At 34.9% G+C, this 18,688-nt stretch overlaps 2 protein-coding genes across 2 annotated transcripts; one reads left to right on the plus strand and one right to left on the minus strand.

The window, feature by feature from the left end:
• Positions 1 to 4,110: 4,110 nt before the first annotated feature.
• Positions 4,111 to 7,417, plus strand: LOC148166387 (guanylate cyclase soluble subunit beta-1-like). The gene is made up of 12 exons (XM_088048526.1): positions 4,111 to 4,359; positions 4,404 to 4,477; positions 4,523 to 4,623; positions 4,669 to 4,787; positions 4,834 to 4,989; positions 5,037 to 5,190; positions 5,683 to 5,837; positions 5,916 to 6,127; positions 6,176 to 6,584; positions 6,634 to 6,771; positions 6,820 to 6,977; positions 7,027 to 7,417. Exons 1-12 carry the CDS (start codon positions 4,111 to 4,113, stop codon positions 7,157 to 7,159), a joined length of 2,058 nt encoding a protein of 685 aa, XP_087904652.1. The 3' UTR covers positions 7,160 to 7,417.
• A 2,716-nt stretch (positions 7,418 to 10,133) lies between these two features.
• LOC148166388 (uncharacterized) lies at positions 10,134 to 11,970 on the minus strand. Its single transcript, XM_088049214.1, has 2 exons — positions 11,065 to 11,970; positions 10,134 to 11,020 (listed from the first exon to the last, which is right to left on the minus strand). The coding sequence occupies exons 1-2, from the start codon at positions 11,189 to 11,191 to the stop codon at positions 10,185 to 10,187; spliced, it is 963 nt and encodes a 320-aa protein (XP_087905340.1). The 5' UTR covers positions 11,192 to 11,970; the 3' UTR covers positions 10,134 to 10,184.
• Between the last annotated feature and the right edge of the window lie 6,718 nt (positions 11,971 to 18,688).

An 18,688-nucleotide genomic window follows, 5' to 3' on the forward strand; every position in this document is an offset into this window, starting at 1 on the left:
ATTTGTAAAATGCGAGAATTTTTTGTCCAATAAAGTATTGAACTTATCGCCAGGTATTCAATTAAACTTTTTCATGCTTCATTAGAATTAGAATCCTGCTTTTAACGATTACATAAAGTTGGACCAATGCCAGTAATGCCAACTCTATCAAATAACAATGGAGGATGTTTGTTTGAAACTAGCACATCCCAAATAATGCGAGCGTAATAATGAGAGATTTTGCAACTGAATGTTAAAGTAAAGTCTCAACTCTTCAAAACTTCCGTTGAAAGAATGTAACTATACAATGTATTACTTCCTAGTCTTTTTTATCTGAATTTCATACGGAATATAAAAAAAAAATGGGATAATTTATTTCGTATATGAATCGGAAAACGGCGTGCAAAAAAAATCAAACCAACAAAAACTGCTAGGGTCAAACGAAAAGGTTGAAAACATATCAAGTATTCTCCTGTGATCCCTCGATATCTTACAGTAAGTTTAACATTGATGAATACTTGGCAAACTGGAAAAACAAAAATAATCGTCTGACATCGCATAGTCAAAGTTAAGAGGGATAAAATCAATTTGTTTTTTCCACAGTTGTGCTGTAATTCCGGGATGAACTCTTCAGAGCTGTAGAATTGTTTTCAACATAGAGGCAACCAGAGGCACCGACTTAGGAAGTTTTAATTCAAATTAAAAAAAATGCAAGAGAAATTTAAAGAAAATCTAAAATAGTATATTAAAACACCGAGTTTCATAAGGCAAATTTTAAGGCACGAATCCAAGTTTTATAATAGATGATTGCCTTAATGGCCTTATGAACGAAGTTTTTATATTATTTTTCCTAATTTGTTCTTGTAACAAAGCTATTTTCGCTATTTTTGTATTCGTTTTCAGTCCTTGAATATACATTTCGATACGGAATGTTAGAATAGCTTTGTTTCCATAGCAACTTAGGAATGTTTAAAATACAAATTTAAAAAAGAATTAATTTATAACATTATAACAATAAAAGTTTTCAAAATATGTTGGTTCAGTTATTCGTTGTATTAGAACTTTCAAATTTGTGGTAATTATTACTTGAGGCTTGCTCGTTAAATCAGCCAAATTACAAAATTACTGAAAGGACGAGAAAGAAAATTTTGCTTTTTGGGATATCATGAGATTTTGAAATTGAAAAGACATCTTCATAACTCTGTTATTTCTAGGAAAATAATTTTGAAATTTGCTGAAAATGCTACATTTAACTACTTTATTAGCCTTGTTAAATATCAAAATTTTTGAGAAAACGGGATGGAATTTTAGATTTTTTTTTGTATAGAACCAAAATTTTCGAAAATTTATGTGATATACTTGTAAAATGGGTCTTTTTCGGATTATATCCTTGAAATTTGCCGAGATTACTCGTTTAAACTTGCTTAATAAGTTTGCTCAGTCATAGAATTGTTCGAAAAGCGGGATTTTTATTGATTACCGTAACGGTTTTTTTTATTTTACCTGAACATTTAGGCGATACAAAAAACATCTCAGTTCTCGATGAAGAATTTTCCAGCTTCAATTTAAAGAAGAATTTGAAGAATTTAGAGAATTTAGAAAAATTAATTAAGTGTAAAGTTTCTTTAAATAAAATCGCCAAAATATCTCGGGAAAATGTAAAAGGAATTTTCAAAAAATCTAAAAAGAAAAATCAATAAGAATTTAAGCACAATCTAGAAAAATTAAACAGTACCGAGAACTCAGAAACTTTAAAAAAAAACTAAAAAAAAAACTGAGAAAAAAAATGAACCTAAATGGAAATAAAGACTGTAATGAAAATCAAAAAAATATCAAACGAAAAGTTATGGATAATTCAATGCAAATCTAAATAGAAAATAAAGAGAATCTGTAGTTAATAAGAACAATCGAAAGAATCTGAAAAAAATCTAAAGAAAACTTGTAGATACAAATACAGAACTTATTTACAGAATAACGTATACAGGTCCGGCAACACTTGTGTCCACCCTCAAAATCGTCTTCAATTTTAAAGATAAAATTTTAAAAATTTGCATACTCTCAACAGTTGACAAAGCTCTTGAAGCTGACGCAAAGATTTGTTTTTTATCACTAATGGTTTTAGCGTCGCGACGCCTTAAAAATGTAATTTTTAGTTAATTGTGAGGGTTTGTGATGTCAACCTCTAATTTATTTTTTTTTATTATAAATGAGTTAAAAATATCTCAGTTGTCATTTTAGATTCAATGCAAATTGTCTTCAAAATTTGAGAAAAATATGCTGTTTTATCAAGTTAGTTTCCAATTTTATTACGTCAAAATTGGAAACTACGTTTACACCCATCTGTCAACATCTTGTGTCACAAATGACATCTATTCTTTGGTTCGCTTTAGATTGTAACAAAAGTCTTACTTGGTGAAATTGTCGTCTTGTCGATGTTAATTAATGATTTCTGGTGTCCATAAAGTGCAACATGCCCGTGTTAATCAAAATTAACCTTTATAAGAGTGAATGAAGTGACTTGTAAAATTTTGGTGTAAACGTACTTTGCCGCTGCGCTGTCATAATTGTGAAAACTAACTTGATAAAACAGTGTTTTTTTCGCAAATTTTAAACACAATTTGCATTAGATTTAAAATAAAAACTCAGATATTTGTATCACAGTTATGTTGAAAAAAAATTGAATTCGCGAATTTTTCCGCAAAGACTCAAAAATCGCTAAAAATTATACTTCTTAGGCGTCGCAACGCCAACCAAACCGTGATAAAAACAAATTTTTGAGTCAGCTTCTAGAGCTTTGTCAACTATGAGCGTATGCAAAGTTTCAAAATTTTATCTTCAAAATTAAAGACGATTTTAGGGGTGGACACAAGTGTTGCCGGACCCTGTATAAAAAATCCAAAGAGAATAGATAGAGCCATTCAGAATCGAAAAAAAAGCAGATCTAGAACATCTGAAGAAAACCTGGAAAATTCCAACAGATCCGAGAAACCAATCTTAAGATAATCGTGTCCGTTTTTAAGGACTCAATATTTTCTCATGCGCCCAGGGCCTCCACCAACTTTAATCCTCCTCTAGAGTCACCACAAAGAAGCGACTTTGGAACATCGCCAGAACAAACGTAATATCGTTTGAATTTAATTTAATCAGTTGATGTAGCAAAAAGCGCTGGAATAATATAAAATATTGTTCAACTTCCAGGTTTTCAGGTTTCTTTTAGAGTTCATTTTCGTAAATTTTTAAGTGATAATTTTTTTGATTTTTCGGTTACAAGCTTGTCAGATGCTGTTAGATTTGAAGCCTTTACAAATTTTAGGTTCACCGGTTCTGATTCAGTTGAATTTTCCGGATTTTCTCTGTTTCACATACCCATCGCCCACAATTGCTTTGACCATCAATCCGAGAATAATATTTGCACACCTGCGAATCAATAACACAAGTTTCCATATGTGTACCGACTGTTAAGAACCTTATCTATAATAATTTTCCCCGTATTTTTTTAGTATTAACTACCGTATTTTTCGTGCAGATACACCTATAAATATTGTCCTAAACGATATAAATAAAAGTAGATTACGTGTGATAATAACAAATTTCCCCTAACTTTTTATCACTTCCTTCAGAGTTCCCAGATTTATCCCATAAATAAAACCATTAAAGACAATTTATATTTTATGAAGTCTTCAATTTTTACACAAAACGTTTGCTTTTATCGCGGATTAGGGTCACTGTGATACTTTTTCTCGTAATTAAAATCGTTACACAGAAGAATATTCGTTAATTCCTGAGAGGAGTCCTCAACAAACGCGGTTTTAATGGGGGCTCAGAATCAACTCCTTATCAAATAAGAGAGGGACGTGGTACAGATTAAGCGATTATAAAATCTCCATTAAAATAGGGATTACTCGAGATTTCAGCAAGCGTGTTCCAATTTCAAATAAATTAAATCATAACCGGCAGTACCTGATACGTCTGTCTAAACCAATTTAAACCAGCCTGGAAGTTGATAAGTCATGCATCCTCCAAATGGGATTCGCATCAAACATCTCCTGAATTCTTAATGAAATATTGATCAATCAATTTCACCTGAAATTTACACTAACGATTTCCAATTAAATCGGAAGTGCGTGAACGATGCTCTGGATCCAATTAATAAGACTCCCAGGCGTTGGTGCTTTAAATCGTTACGTTTACGAGACCAGAATGAAGACGTTTAATCTTTTTTATGAATCTCACATAAAACCAGACAAAATAGCGCCATCTGTACGTTTCAGCAAACGCAAGCGCTTCAGGGAGAATCGATGGCACTCTTCAGCGGATTTTCAGTGGTTACAACGCCGGCAGACACGCAACAGCGTTTGCAAGAGACGCTTACTGGTCATGGTACGAAAAAACTACGAGTCGCTAAACCTAATTTTTTTTTCTAGTACGGGTTTGTCAACTACGCTTTGGAACTCTTGGTGGTGAAGACTTTCGGCGAAGAAACATGGGAGACCATAAAGTGAGTAAATTCCACAATAAATAAAAAGTACCGAAATTTTTTTAGGAAAAATGCGGACCTTCAGATGGAAGGGTCTTTCTTGGTGCGCCAGATTTACGAAGATGAGTTGACGTACAATTTGATTGGCGCGGCTGTGGATGTTTTAAGTACGCTTAACTTTTTCAATTTTTTTTTTCTAATAGTCGTTGTAGAGATCCCAGCCAATGCCATTCTAGAGCTCTTCGGCAAAACTTTCTTCGAGTTTTGCCAGGACTCGGGGTTTGATAAGATTCTACAGGTGTTGGGCGCCACTCCGAGGGATTTCCTTCAGGTGAGCTAACAAAAATTTTTTCGCTCCAAAAAAAAAAATCTTCTAGAACCTGGACGCCCTCCACGACCACCTAGGAACTCTGTACCCCGGAATGAAAGCTCCATCCTTTCGTTGCACCGTCCGTCCGGAAGATGGCGCTCTCATCCTCCATTACTACTCCGACAGGCCCGGACTCGAGCACATTGTCATTGGGATCGTCAAAGTGAGATTTGACGATTTTCCGCACATTTAATGCACTTCGTTTTTTAGACCGTCGCGAGTAAATTGCACGGGACAGAAGTCGTTGTCGAAATCCTCAAAACTAAGGAAGAGAGTGACCACGTCCAATTCCTAATAACTGAAGCTTCCGGTCCTGGGAAAGTCCAAAACGCGGAAATTGACGAAATCCAAACTTTGTCTCTTGGTACGATTTTGCGGTTTCGCTTAAGAAAAATAGCAGCGTTTTAATCTCAGATTATTTTTGTGTTAGAGTGATTGAAATCGAAGTTGCGGTTCACGTTTTATGAAAGAAAATCGGTCTTGGAGAGCAGGTGGTTGATGATTGGAAAAGCAGCTGAGAAAAATTGCTTTGTTCGACATTCTATAAAATATTCAAGTGGTAATTCTTCTGCGGAACGTCAAAAACAGTCGGATTTCATTGCGGAAACATAAAAAATGCAATAAAAAAAGTTAGAAAAGACGTGGGAGCCCTCATAAACCAGATTTATACCTTGAGGCAATAAAATTTGACTCGTTCCTGAGATGTTTTTCATTGGGAAGACAAAGATATATGGAAAAAAAATTAATTTCATCGTCTTTTTGTCTCAGTTTCAAACACTTCTGGAAAAACTGGTTCCGCGAATTTGTTTACAAAACACTTCACGCTGATTTAATTATATCTTCAGGAATTTTTCAGAGCCCAAGGTGAACGCAGCCACGTTCTGTCGCGTCTTTCCGTTCCATATAATGTTCGACAGAGACTTGAAGATCGTCCAAACAGGTTCAACAGTGGCCAGAGTGATTCCAAAAGTCACCTCGCCAAACTGCCGCGTCTCAGACATCTTGGACACGGTAATTTTGCAGACAAAAAATCTTCGCTACAACGTAATGAACTTCTTCGGAAAAAACTGCATTGTTGTCAATTCCCAGGTGCGGCCCCACCTGGAGCTGACCTTCGAAAACATCCTCTCTCACATCAACACCATCTACGTGCTTAAAACGCGCCCAGGGGTGATGCAAGTGTTGGCTCCTCCGGAGTATCGCTATCTCCGGCTCAAAGGGCAAATGTTGTACGTCCCAGAAACCGATTTGGTCATCTTCCTGGGCTATCCCAGCGTGATGAATCTTGACGATCTCACCAGGTACAGTCCTATTAGTGCGATTTGTTTGTTTACACGGAGGATTCGCAGGAGGGGTCTTTACATCAGCGACATTCCTCTCCATGACGCCACACGCGATTTGGTACTCATGTCCGAGCAATTCGAGGCTGACTACAAATTGACTCGAAACTTGGAGTTGCTCACCGACAAGTTGCAACAGACTTATCGGGAGTTGGATAGAGAGAAGAAGAAGACCGATGGGTTGTTGTATTCGGTTTTGCCCATTAGCGTGGCGAATGAGTTGAGGCATAAAAGACCAGTGCCGGCGAAGAGGTACGACTGCGTCACTTTGCTCTTTTCCGGGATTGTTAATTTCTCGGCGCTTTGCGCCGCCAACACGGATCCAAAGGGTGTTATGAAGATTGTTAATATGCTTAATGAGCTCTACACGAACTTCGACGTTTTGACGGATCCGAAGCAGAATCCTAACATCTACAAGGTGAATTTAGCTCCTTCAGGACACGAAGAACTTTTCCACTCGTTTTTAGGTGGAGACCGTCGGCGACAAGTACATGGCGGTGAGTGGTATTCCGGAGTACTGCTCCACCCACGCCCGGAACATCGCGAAATTGGCCCTGGATATGATGGATCTCGGCAAATCCGTTCTTTTCGAGGACGAGCCTGTGGTAAATCCCCACGAACCTCTCCACAGATTAGATCATTTTTATTTGCAGAAAATCACGATTGGAATACATTCCGGAGAGGTCGTCACTGGAGTTATTGGTCATCGAATGCCGCGGTACTGCCTCTTCGGCAACACAGTGAATTTGACCAGTCGGACGGAGACCACGGGAGAGCCAGGGAGGATTAATGTTTCCGAGGAAGCGTACAAGTAAGACAACCAAAAAATTCGAGCGAAAGCTAGGAATTTCCTGTTCTAGATTCCTTTGCAAAGAAGACAACTACGACGAGCAGTTCCACTTCGAGTACCGCGGCCCGGTGACCATGAAGGGAAAATCTGAGCCTATGAACGTCTGGTTTTTGTCGCGAGCCAAACCTGAGGAAACACAGTGAAGAGGCGGCTAACCAGGTCAGGCTTGAATACAAATGAGCCGCTGGTTTTAGTACTGGATTGTACGATTTTTTTCCAGAGACGTATCATTGTATTTTTAACGTGGCCACCCATTGAAGTAATGATATTAAATCTTATAAACACAATTTAATTATTATTGAACGTGCGGTTGTGTCAGCACGCATAATAGAAATCCATGTCAGTTAGTATTTTATCGACTGTTGTTGTACCAAAGAGATAAATAAACGATTTAGTTTTAATCGATCTTGTTTTCTTTCAATTCGTTCAAATTTTTGCAGTTTGCGGTTTCAGCAACGCAGGCGCTTGGGGGAAAATCGATGATATTTATCAGGGGATTTTCAGTGGTAACAAAGCTGGCAAAGAGGCAACAAGTTTGCAAATAAAGAATTTTAGAAAATTTAAAAATAGAAAAATGTTCTTTGGGTTCTTAAATAACAGGAAGACCTTCGCCCTTTCGTTGCACTGCTCAGAAGATGGCGCCCTCATACATAACAATTCCGACAGGCCCGGACTAGAAAACTTTACGATTCAGATCCCCAAATAGTAAGAAAAACCCGCTTCCGCACATTTAACGCACTATTTACTCTTTAGCTCGTCACCTCTGGTGCAGATGTCGAAATCCACTTTGTCTTCTGGTGTGACTTCCTAGTTTTCGCAACATTTCATGCGGGCAAAAATTGTAATTAGCGGAAAATCTGTATTATGCGTGAAACACTGAGCTTTCTATTAAAACAAATCGACACCGTTTTAATGATATCTTCGAAGATTGAATCGTATTAGCATGATTGAAATTGGAGCTGCGGTCGGTGTTTTATGATCCAAAAGAAAAGCGCTCGTCGACAGCAGATGGCTGTAATTGGAAAAGCACAGGAAAAAATTGCTCTGTTCGACATTCTATTTAACATGCAATTGGTAATCGAACGTCTTACTTTGTTGCAGGAGCGAAAAAAGTCGACTAAGAAAACAGACATAAAACCAGATTTATACCTTGCGGTCATAAAAATTTGAAACTAGATAAGATACAGTACATCACTTTACACTTTCATCTGTCGGGTTCTTCTAAATCATTTTTAGTTATGACTTGATAGTTAATTTTTCTGGTTGATATCGCTATAGTATTCAACGTCACGTAGCTGCAACTTGCGTAAACTTCTAGTACAGCTTCTGAGAGCTTTTTTAATCTGTCATAAATGGCCCGAGTGTCATAATTCTAAAAATTCCGCAATCTGCACTTTCTTGAAGCATGTAGTAGTTACTTTTATAAAAATATTCCACGGATATGTTTACAAAACATTTTCACGCCGATTTAATTACATCCTCGGAGATTTTTCAGAGCCCAAGGTGAGCGCAGCCACGTCCTGCACGTCCAACAATGGGTTTGAAGATCATCCAAACAGGTTCAACAGTGGCAAAAGTGCCAGACTGTCGTGGACACGGTGATTTCCTTCCATCTGCTCAAAGTCAATAGACGGGAAAAAGGTCGGAGTGGTTTTATGGTATTAAAAAGAGATAAATTGGTGAAATTTTCGTTAAAGCGAAGAGTTCCCACGCATCATTTTACAAAGATTTATTATGAATATGCATTATGTTATCATAAATTTATTTCTAATTATACGCTGACCTTCTTGTAGAGAAACTCAGTAAATTGTTAATATGTTGCATTCGCAACAGAAACAGCGCTTCTAGATAAAATAAATAAAAAAAAAACTGCGAACCAATTTACCTACACGAACTCTTCATTATTTTTTTTAATTACTTTGAATCTCAACTTTCGTGAACCTTTTAATTGCCTATTGTTAATTTGAAACCGTTTTAATGCGAATTTCATGCACATTTCCAGGTCCGGCTCCTCTCAGATCTAACCTTCGAAACTATTCTTCTTCCAACGACACCCCAGCGAGGTGAATCTAGACGACCTTAAAAGGTACAGTCCCACTTCTTCGTTTTATTTGTTTACAAAGATCCGCAAGAGGGACCACAACATTAGCGACATTCTTCTTCTTGACGGCGCACTGGTGCTGGAGGAATTTTAACACGAAACGAGTTTGAATCAAACGGTTTTAGAACGAAGTTTGGGAAATTTTCTTATTAAAAAAAAACTGTTAATATACGAGTAATATCAGCCGCCCCCGCAGCTTTTAGAGGCACTCATCCCGCCAATAAATTAACGTTCACCGATCATAAAGATCGGCAAACAAGAGAAAATGATTTCTTGAAACATCCTCAACATAAAATCGCTCTTAGTTGGTTTACGACCTGTCGAGAGATTAAAATCAAAGTGAAATTCATATTCGATTTAACTTCCCTAATGGCGTTATGCAGTTACGACATTGTGTAACATGCCTCATTTACCGTACCATCTGGAATATTAAGAATCCGTTTTACATAACATTTCAAAACGAAGAATTTATTCGACTGGTTTTAAATATCTGGTTGATCGTGGAAATTACCGAAACGCGCCAGATGAGCAAATGTGTTCTATTTTATGTCTCATAAAATGAAATAAATCGGTTTATCAGCCTGATCGTGTTTCATTCTCATTATCTTTCGACACAAATCACGGAGGTGGATTTTTATAATGTTTGTTTTTCTTGAAAGAGTAAACAGAGGCGTTGGTAATAAATTCCAGTAAATTCTCCAAGAAAAATGGAGTACTTCGTAACGAAATTTCTCAAATTAAGACACGTGCCTTTTGTTCAATCATAACAGAAGAAATTAATTAGCTGAATGTAAACCTTGCAGGTGATAAAATCAACGAGTTAGCACATTCTAACATAATCGCTTACACAATCTTTGCCGAAAGTGTCACGAAATCCGACGTGCTCTCACCATTTTCTTATCACAATTCTACATCTAGCCGGAAACGGTTGGTGACAGTAAGTGGTTTACCGGAACGTTGCTTCACCCACGCCCGGATTATTGCCACAGGATCTGTTCTTTTCGGTGCTCAACCGGTCACTTTAGTATTCTCATTTATTTCCAATAAGTAACAAGCTCAACAATTTTTTAATCTTGCATTATATCCAAATACTTCTTGAGGGAGTTTGGAAGCGACAGCGCAAGTATCCCGTTGGGCAACTGGTAGTTCTCCCATAACCGTCTCCTGATGCAGCACCGGGATAAATGTTTAAGTTCCGGGACTTGAAATCCGCATCGCGTAACAGGAATGATAGCATCATCTATCAAATCGGAATAATTTTCAATAAGAACGCTCCTCTCGCAATGGATCGTTGAAATCACCCGCAGAACTATCTGAAGACAAGCAACAATGTTGTACGGGTAAACGTGACAAAACTCCATTAATCTCTTGAGGAGGTACTCGATCTGATGGTCATCAACCGAAGCGCCGTATCGTAAAAGAATATGAAGTTTATCGGGCACCCCCAATTGAAGAGCGATTTTCGCAGGGGTTGGAGAATCTCCCCCGCAACTCTCCATCGGAACGTCGATGAATCTCACAGTTTGGTCCGTTTTAGTTTCAAACTCCAACCCTCCATTTGTTGCGTGGTCGATGAAGTAGACCATTGCTCTAACATTCTCTTCTTGGCTATCAAAATCGCTTTTCCACCCCGCGATGTAATAAGGCGCTCTGTTTCCGAAAATAGCCCCAACGAAGATTCTTTCAAACGTTCCTTCGCAGACATAAATGTTTTCCAGGAGCGTCACAACAGTTCCTGTGTCTTTCAATTGCCAATCGTAGCACACCTTCACTGCCACGTACAGGATATTGTGGAATCGACCCATCATGCATACGGAACCATTCTTGGCGCGGTTATCTTCGTGGTAACGTATTATTGCAATGATTGCATCATGTACTGCAGTTTCTTGGGCGTAATTCATACCTACAATTATGCAATTGGTGGCTGTGCGAGATTCTACGTTTTACCTTGAATGCAGGCTTCAATGAGGGTGCTTATGTAGGTGACCATCATGCGGCGGTTTTGGCGGTCGTGGAGAGAGTTGCGGGGGCTGGAGTTGAATTGGTCGAGGTAGCATTTGACGAGGTAGTCCATGGATGTGACACAAGTTTGACAGAATTAAATGAGGGAGTTGGAGAGAAGTGGGCTTTGTTGCGAGGGGTTGTTATTAGATTTGGAAGTTGGAAGGTTTCTTGCCGGATTAACGAGTGACGCAGGAATTACTCGCAATTCCAAAAATATTGCGGCGTTTTCTGGTTTGGAGCATTTAATATTTTTAAGATTCTAGAAATCATTTAAAGAAATTAAAATGGAATTAGAACCAATCTAAAGAATTGAAGTGTCTTAAAAATGGAACAAATGAAGAAAAAAATTCAAAAACTGAAAAAAACGCTGACGAGATAATGAAATTAAATTAATTCAAAGTCTAGAAGTTAAAAATGTAAAAATCTGTTGAAATTCAAACAATATTAGAAAATTCGATGATGTTTAAAGTCTGTAAAATTTAAAATGATTAGACAAATCTAACTGTTGGATTACAAGGAAGGATGAAAAAAAATGTAAAGAAGCAAAAGAATAACATAGAAACAAAGTAATCCAAAAAAGTTCAAAAGAATTCTAAGCAAATGAAACACAAAAAAAGTCAAAAATCAAAAAAATCTGAAAACTTGAAAGAATACAAAGAACACGCAGAAATCCAAAAAAGTTTGGTCGAAAGAATAGGAAAAATCAAAGAAGCTAAATTAAATGATTAAAAAAGCAAGAGTCCAAAAGTTCTCAAAAATTTAAAAATTTGTTGAAATTCAAACAAAATTAGAAAATTCTATGATGCTTAAAGCCTGTAAGATTTAAAATGATGAGAAAAATCCAACTGCTGTATTATATGAAAGAATAAAAAAAAAATTAAAGACGCAAAAGGATATCATAGAAACAAAGTAATCCAAAAAAGTTCAAGAGTTGAAAGAACACAAAGAACACACAAAAATCCAAGCAAGTAGTCAAAAGAATAAAAAAAATAAAAAAAAAACTAAATGAAATGATTAAAAAAACAGAATCAGAAAGTTCTCAAAAATTTAAACATCTGTTATTCTATAATGCTTAAGGTCTGTAAGATTTTAAATGATTAGAAGAATCCAACTGTTGGATTACATAAGAGAATAAAAAAAAGTAAAGACGCAAAAAAATATTAACAAAGTAGGTAATTCAAAAAAAATCAAAAGAATTCTAAGCAATTAAAAATCGAAAAAGTTAAAAATACAAAGAACACGCAAAAATCCAAAAAGTTGTTAAAAGAATAGAAAAAAATCAAAAAGTTACTATTAAAAAAATTAAAAATGTAAAGAAAAAATGCAAAATTTGAAGGTTGAAATAATTAATAAATAAGAATTTATAAGAATCTGAAAGAATGGAAAGAATCGAAGAAAACTAAAGAAAAACCTAAAGAATCCAAAAAATAAATGCAGAAAATTACGTATTCTGAATTTAAAAATTTAAGAGCTCAAATTAGAATGTAAATTTATTTCTGTGGATTTTTTCCGAAATTTTCAAAGTTCCATATCTCCGATGCTACGACAGACAGAAAGATGCAGTTTTCACCATCGTTTTTTGGTCTTTTTGTGGCTAAGAATCCGAATGATTTATTTAAAGAAATAAACAAAATATGTCAATTTAGCAAGATATTTCATGATCGCAAACTTCGAACGTCGATTTTAGATGAGTGCCAGCCACAATAGCTCGAGTTCTTCCCATAATTTCCCTAAAATCACATATTATTATGCGTTGCCCGAAGACTTTGTAGCCAGCACTGTATTTATTTCAAATAAAAAATCGAAACCTCAACATAATTCGCATACGAGCTCTTTAAATTGTATGAAAATATGAAAGTAAAACTTACACCGACTAAAAATAAATGAGAAGGCAAAAAGTGCAAACACGCGATATTATGTGTATCGACACATGCAACCAAGAATATAATTATTCGTTTTTAATGAATTTGAGCACACTCAAATCATTTGCATATGTTATAATTCTTATAACTAAAAAAGATAAAGTATAGTCAAACGTATATTATTAGGTGGCATTTACATATTTGATCTTTTTTATTTTGCTAATTAATGGCGGATAAATTATTTTTAATGTTACCTCATGAACGTGGAATGTATTCTGTATTTCCACCAAACGTAATGGCAATTTTAGCGAAAGGTATCAATTTCCTTCCCATTCTAGATTCCTCGCAAGGAGGACATCGCGCGCTCCGGTAAGTATGAAGGGTAAATTCGAGCCCAAGAACGTCTCGTTTTTGTCACGAGCCAAACTTGAGTAAACTCATTGAAGAACCTTCGTAACAATACGTCTCCTAACCAGGTCAGTATGGTAATTAGATAAACACACAGTTGTATGGTTCCGCACATGCTTTCTTCATTTTCGTGAGATACACTCGCCTCTCTTCATCTTAATTGTATACTTTTGTAATTGGTCGTGTGAAACCGCCTCGGAAGTTCCCTAGAGACTCTATTATTTATGAACAGAGATGACAACGTGGATAAGTGGGCCACAAGTTGGTGAATTATACGAAAAATGGAGTAATTGTACGACAGAAATTATAATGGTAGTTACACGAGCAATTAACTACTTTTTGCACTATAAAACATGTTTGTGCAACCGATTTGCATGAAAGTTGTTCTGCGAATTTAAAAGCGCGCTGGCTGTTTATTTGACCGAAAATATTAAATTGTTTCGACCGAATCTCTGGACCACAATCATTTACCTATTGGCTGTTAAAACTGAACGTAGGAATATGTATTTCTATTCTCACTCCTACATGTACCTACTCTCGCAAATTTCTACTAATATGCGGGCCCACATTGTTTTGATTTTTAACTTTCTATTCATTTATGTGTCTAATGGGTTTCTCGCATTTTTGTCAGAAAATTAAATTTATTTACTTAATTTAATAACACTTTGTTACGTTGGTAACCCTGCTTCTGGATTCCTTTTCATGTTCTTTCTGTAGGTAGAAGCGGATTAAGATTGGTTGAGGTCCTGGAGGCATGAGAAAATTTTGGAACTCTTGAAAATAGGTACTAATAATGATAATATTGCTTCCTTGGTTTTAAATTTTCCTCAAATTAACTATCGATTTTCCTTGGATTTTTAAATATAACTTTTATAATTTATTTATACATATTTTCCAGGTTCTTCTTGATGATGATAATGATTTCCTATTGATTCTCCTAATTTCCCAGTGGTTTTTTAAGACTGATACATTGCCCAAGGAGCAAATATCTCGTTTATTTATATTATCTTTAAAGTTTCGAGTTTGTTTTAGATTAAAAATTCGCTCGAGTATCAGTATCTACATTATTTTAGAATTTTTCATACAAATCTCGGTTCTGTTTAAAGTTGCATAATGTATTATTGTTTGTCGATTTCAAAATAAAAATTTCAAAAATGAGTTCCTGTGGCTCTACAATTTTACAACTTAGCATACTTTATAAACTATAAATAAATAGTAATTTTCCAAAATGTTAGAGTTGTATTGTGAAAACTACCAAAGTTACAAATTTTAATTGAAAAAATAATAAAATTTTTGGTTCTACTTTAAAATAACATTTTTTAAAATGGGTTGCTTTGGTTTTAGAATTTTTAAATTTAGCACAAATAATAAACTAAGAAAAAGTAGTAATTTCTATAGATCTTATAGCTGTAGCGTAAAAACTGCCAAAGTTACAAATTTTAATTTAAAAAAAATAAAATTTATAGCCTGAATTCAAAATACAAAATTTTAAAACGAGCTCTCTTTGCTTTAGAATTTTACAACTTTGCACAGTTAATTAACTATAAAAAAAGGAGTAATTTCCCTAAATTTAATAGTTGTAACGTAAAAACTGGCAAAGTTACAAATTTTAATGTAAAAATTATACAATTTTTAGATCAATTTTAAAATAAAAATTTCTAAAATTGCTTCCTTTTGCTCTAAAATTTTACAATTTAGCAGAGTTAGTATTCTATAAAAAAGTTGTAATTTCCTGAAATTTTGTAAGTATAGCATGAAAACTCCAAAGGTAACAAATTTTAATTAAAAAAATAGTCAAATTTGTGGTTTGATTTCAAAATAACAATTTCTAAAATGGGTTCTGTTTGCTCTAAATTTGTACAATTTAGCACAGTTAGTAAACTATAAAAAAATAGTAATTTCCCTAAATTTAGTAGCTGTACCCTAAAAACTGTCAAAGTTACAAATTTTAATTGCAATTTTTGGTCCTATTAAAAAAAATGTAAAATGAGTTTTCTTGTCTCAGATTTTCCAGATTCTTTTTCTACACATACATTTTTCTACATCCTTTCTTTAAAATCCTCGTTGAACGAAATGACGAAATGACAAATATTCGTTGTTGATAGAAAATTCTAAACTCGTGTCGTTGATTATCAAGTTTTCCAATACACAAACTCTGTTGACCATCAGAAGAAATCTCTCCCAAAATCAATAAATCTTTATTCGATTTCACCCACACAAGAAGAAACAGTTTTCATTTGTGTAGACTTGCGTTAAATTTATAACAAGTAAGAGCCATTTGCTGTCGGACAGCACAATCGTGAATAGCGCCATTAGATTTTACTGCTCTCACGAAAAATATTTTTATATTTGGTCCTTAACGAACTTCTTACAGTTACATTTACAGTCTTCAGGAAGTGTGTACAATAATAGGTCTATAAACCCCACAGGGTACTGTTACTAATGCGCTTTAATTAATTAGAGGGAAAATTTTTAAGTAGTGCGAACCGTTTTTTAATGGTACTTATTTAGTTAGAAGCATAATAATTAATTCAGCGAGTAACCGCAGGTTTGAAATGCATAATTAAATTAGTTTGCACACACGTGCTTATATGTACCTACTAAACCATTTTTCTTTTGAGAGACGAGTTCTGCACGGTAAGTAACATTCCATGTTTGTCGTGACAACCTATCCGACCGTATTGTTTCAGTTATGCCATAGCATTCTTATGTGTAATTATAGAGTACAACTATCTACTTATAAATATCTATTAAACACAATTTAATCAAAACATGCGGTTGTGTCAGCACGCATAATAGAAAATCCATGTCAGAGTTAGTATTTTATCGTCTGTTATTGTTGTATGAAAGAGATAAAGTAAACGATATAATTTTCCGCGACCTTGTTTTCTTTCAACGGAAAATCAACATTTCCAAGTGAAAAACCAACGACCTATTGCATAATCGCCGCTTTCTCAACGTCGAATTTCACTCAGCTCGCTGCGCCCACACCGCCCGAAATTCTTCGTTTCGTTCACCTGCATCAAAGTCGCCGTGGGCGCCCAGCCACCTTGATGGCAAGGTGAACCGGCTCATTCCAGCACTTGTCGCGAATGTGACCGTTATTATTGACACGTGATCTCAAAGAGATGCTCCGGAAGGCTTTTGTTCTTCGGGTTGGTAACAATTAGGTGATTTTCATTTGGTTCCATTTCATGTCGCAAGAAATAAAGATAGTTCATCGCGGTTGACCTTAACAGAAGATGAGATCAGATGAGATGGGTCCCAATGGGTAAATTGCAACGTGTGGCCCTGAAGATAGCGCGGAAAGTCAACGAGAAGTGAATTATTATAACTTTCAAAATGAAAACAAGCTACGTTACTTAATTCTACTTTTTTTTGGTTGTTTGAGCGATTTTTGCTTTTTGCTATTACTGAAGAAAAGGTTTCACGGACGAACGACCTCTCAATCATGTGAAAGTGATGATCATATCAAAAAATTCAGTGCAAATTGTTTGAAAGTGACAGAATTGATAGCAATGTTTTCGCTTTCAATTTAAATGCTCTGCAGAAAATTTCCATGCAGTTGCATTCAGTTCCAATTTTAAAAATACTGTTCAAACTCTAGTTTTTAATAAAAATTGATAATTCTAGTAATTTTTACGCAGTGGCAATGGTCTTTTGAGATTTTCCTAGTTTAAATACGTTAATTAGCTCCACCAACTTAGAAAATTGTAGACCAGAGACCACAGTTTTTAGAAATTTTTATTTTGCAAATGCTCTAAAAAGCCCCATTTTTTAAATAAAATTTGCAATTTTCACGCTGTGATAATGAAATTTGGGGATTTTGCTAGTTTGGACATGTTTATCACCTCCACCAAATTAGAATATTGTAGACCAAAGAAGACAGTTTTTAGAAATTTTTATTTTGCAAATGCACTAAAAATTCCCATTTTTTTAAATAATAATTTGAAATGTTTGAAATTTTCTCGTTGTGACAATGAATTTGGGGATTTTACTAGTTTGGACACGTTTATCACCTCCACCAAATTAAAAAATTCTAGACAAGAGAAGACAATTTTTAGAAATTTTTCTCTTGCAAATGCACTAAAAATTCCCATTTTTTGTTTAATAAAAATTTGTAATTTTCTAATTTTTATGCTATGACAATGAAATTTGGGAATTTTACTAGTTTGAACACGTTTATCAACTCCACCAATTTAGAAAATTGTAGACCAAAGGAGACAGTTTTTAGAAATTTTTATTTTGCAGATGCAATAAAAATTCCCATTTTTTTTTAATAAAAATTTGTAATTTTTGTAATTTTTAAGCTGTGACAATAAAATTTGGAGATTTTACTGGTTTGGACACGTTTATCACCTTCACCAAATTAGAAAATTGTAGACCAGAGAAGACAATTGTTAGAAATTTTTCTTTTGCCAATGCACTAAAAATTTCATTTTTTTTAATAAAAATTTGTAATTATTGTAATTTTCACGCTGTGACAATAAAATTTGGGAATTTTACTAGTTTGGACACCTTTATCACCTCCACCAAATTAGAAAATTGTAGGCCAGAAGAGACAGTTTTTAGAATTTTTTATTTTGCCAAGAACTAAAAATTCCATTTTTTAATGAAAATTAGTAATTTTGGCAATTTAAGAGGTCAAAAGCGTTCTCTTTTTCAATTCACAGCATCAAAACTTTTAGAAACTTGCATTTTTCCGGTTTCTATTTTGCACAATTTTTCTGGCCCACATTTAAATTAACAGTACTTTAGCATGGCATTTTTGCATCGCATTACGGCATCTCATTGAAATGCGCTTTGAATAATTCATTCCGATAAATATTTCATTAAAGCAGAAAAAAACTTAATAACAGTAACATATTACCAGACACGTGAATTGCGCGAACGTGTCAGCTCGGTCACGTGGATTAGAAAATATGACTTCGATTTCAACTCCAGAAGGAGTAAAAAACGGACAAAGTCGTCGAAGCGGACACTCGAAATGACAATGAACATAAAAGAAATGCAGTTTGAGGAAAAAATTAGTGAAAGCGTCGTAATAGCAGTTTGCGGTATTTTTAGATGCTAATCACGTTTCAAGCTTCTGCAAAATGATATATTTTGGAAAAAGTAGGATAAGTCGCGATTTAGACAAAAGAAACACGAACAATACAACGTGGGGCGGTACTAAAAATATGAAAAATTTAAGACAGGAGAAGATTTATGGTGATTTGTTTTGGCGACCAGAACGAAAGTGACATGGAATTGTACCTTCTTCAGTTATAATTTCAACTTTCTGTTTGTTTATTTTA

Source organism: Gnatocerus cornutus, unplaced genomic scaffold (assembly GCF_029298725.1).
Source record: "Gnatocerus cornutus isolate USDA-ARS CGAHR unplaced genomic scaffold, icGnaCorn1.1 ctg00000023.1, whole genome shotgun sequence".
In the NCBI taxonomy this organism is placed as follows: domain Eukaryota; kingdom Metazoa; phylum Arthropoda; class Insecta; order Coleoptera; family Tenebrionidae; genus Gnatocerus; species Gnatocerus cornutus.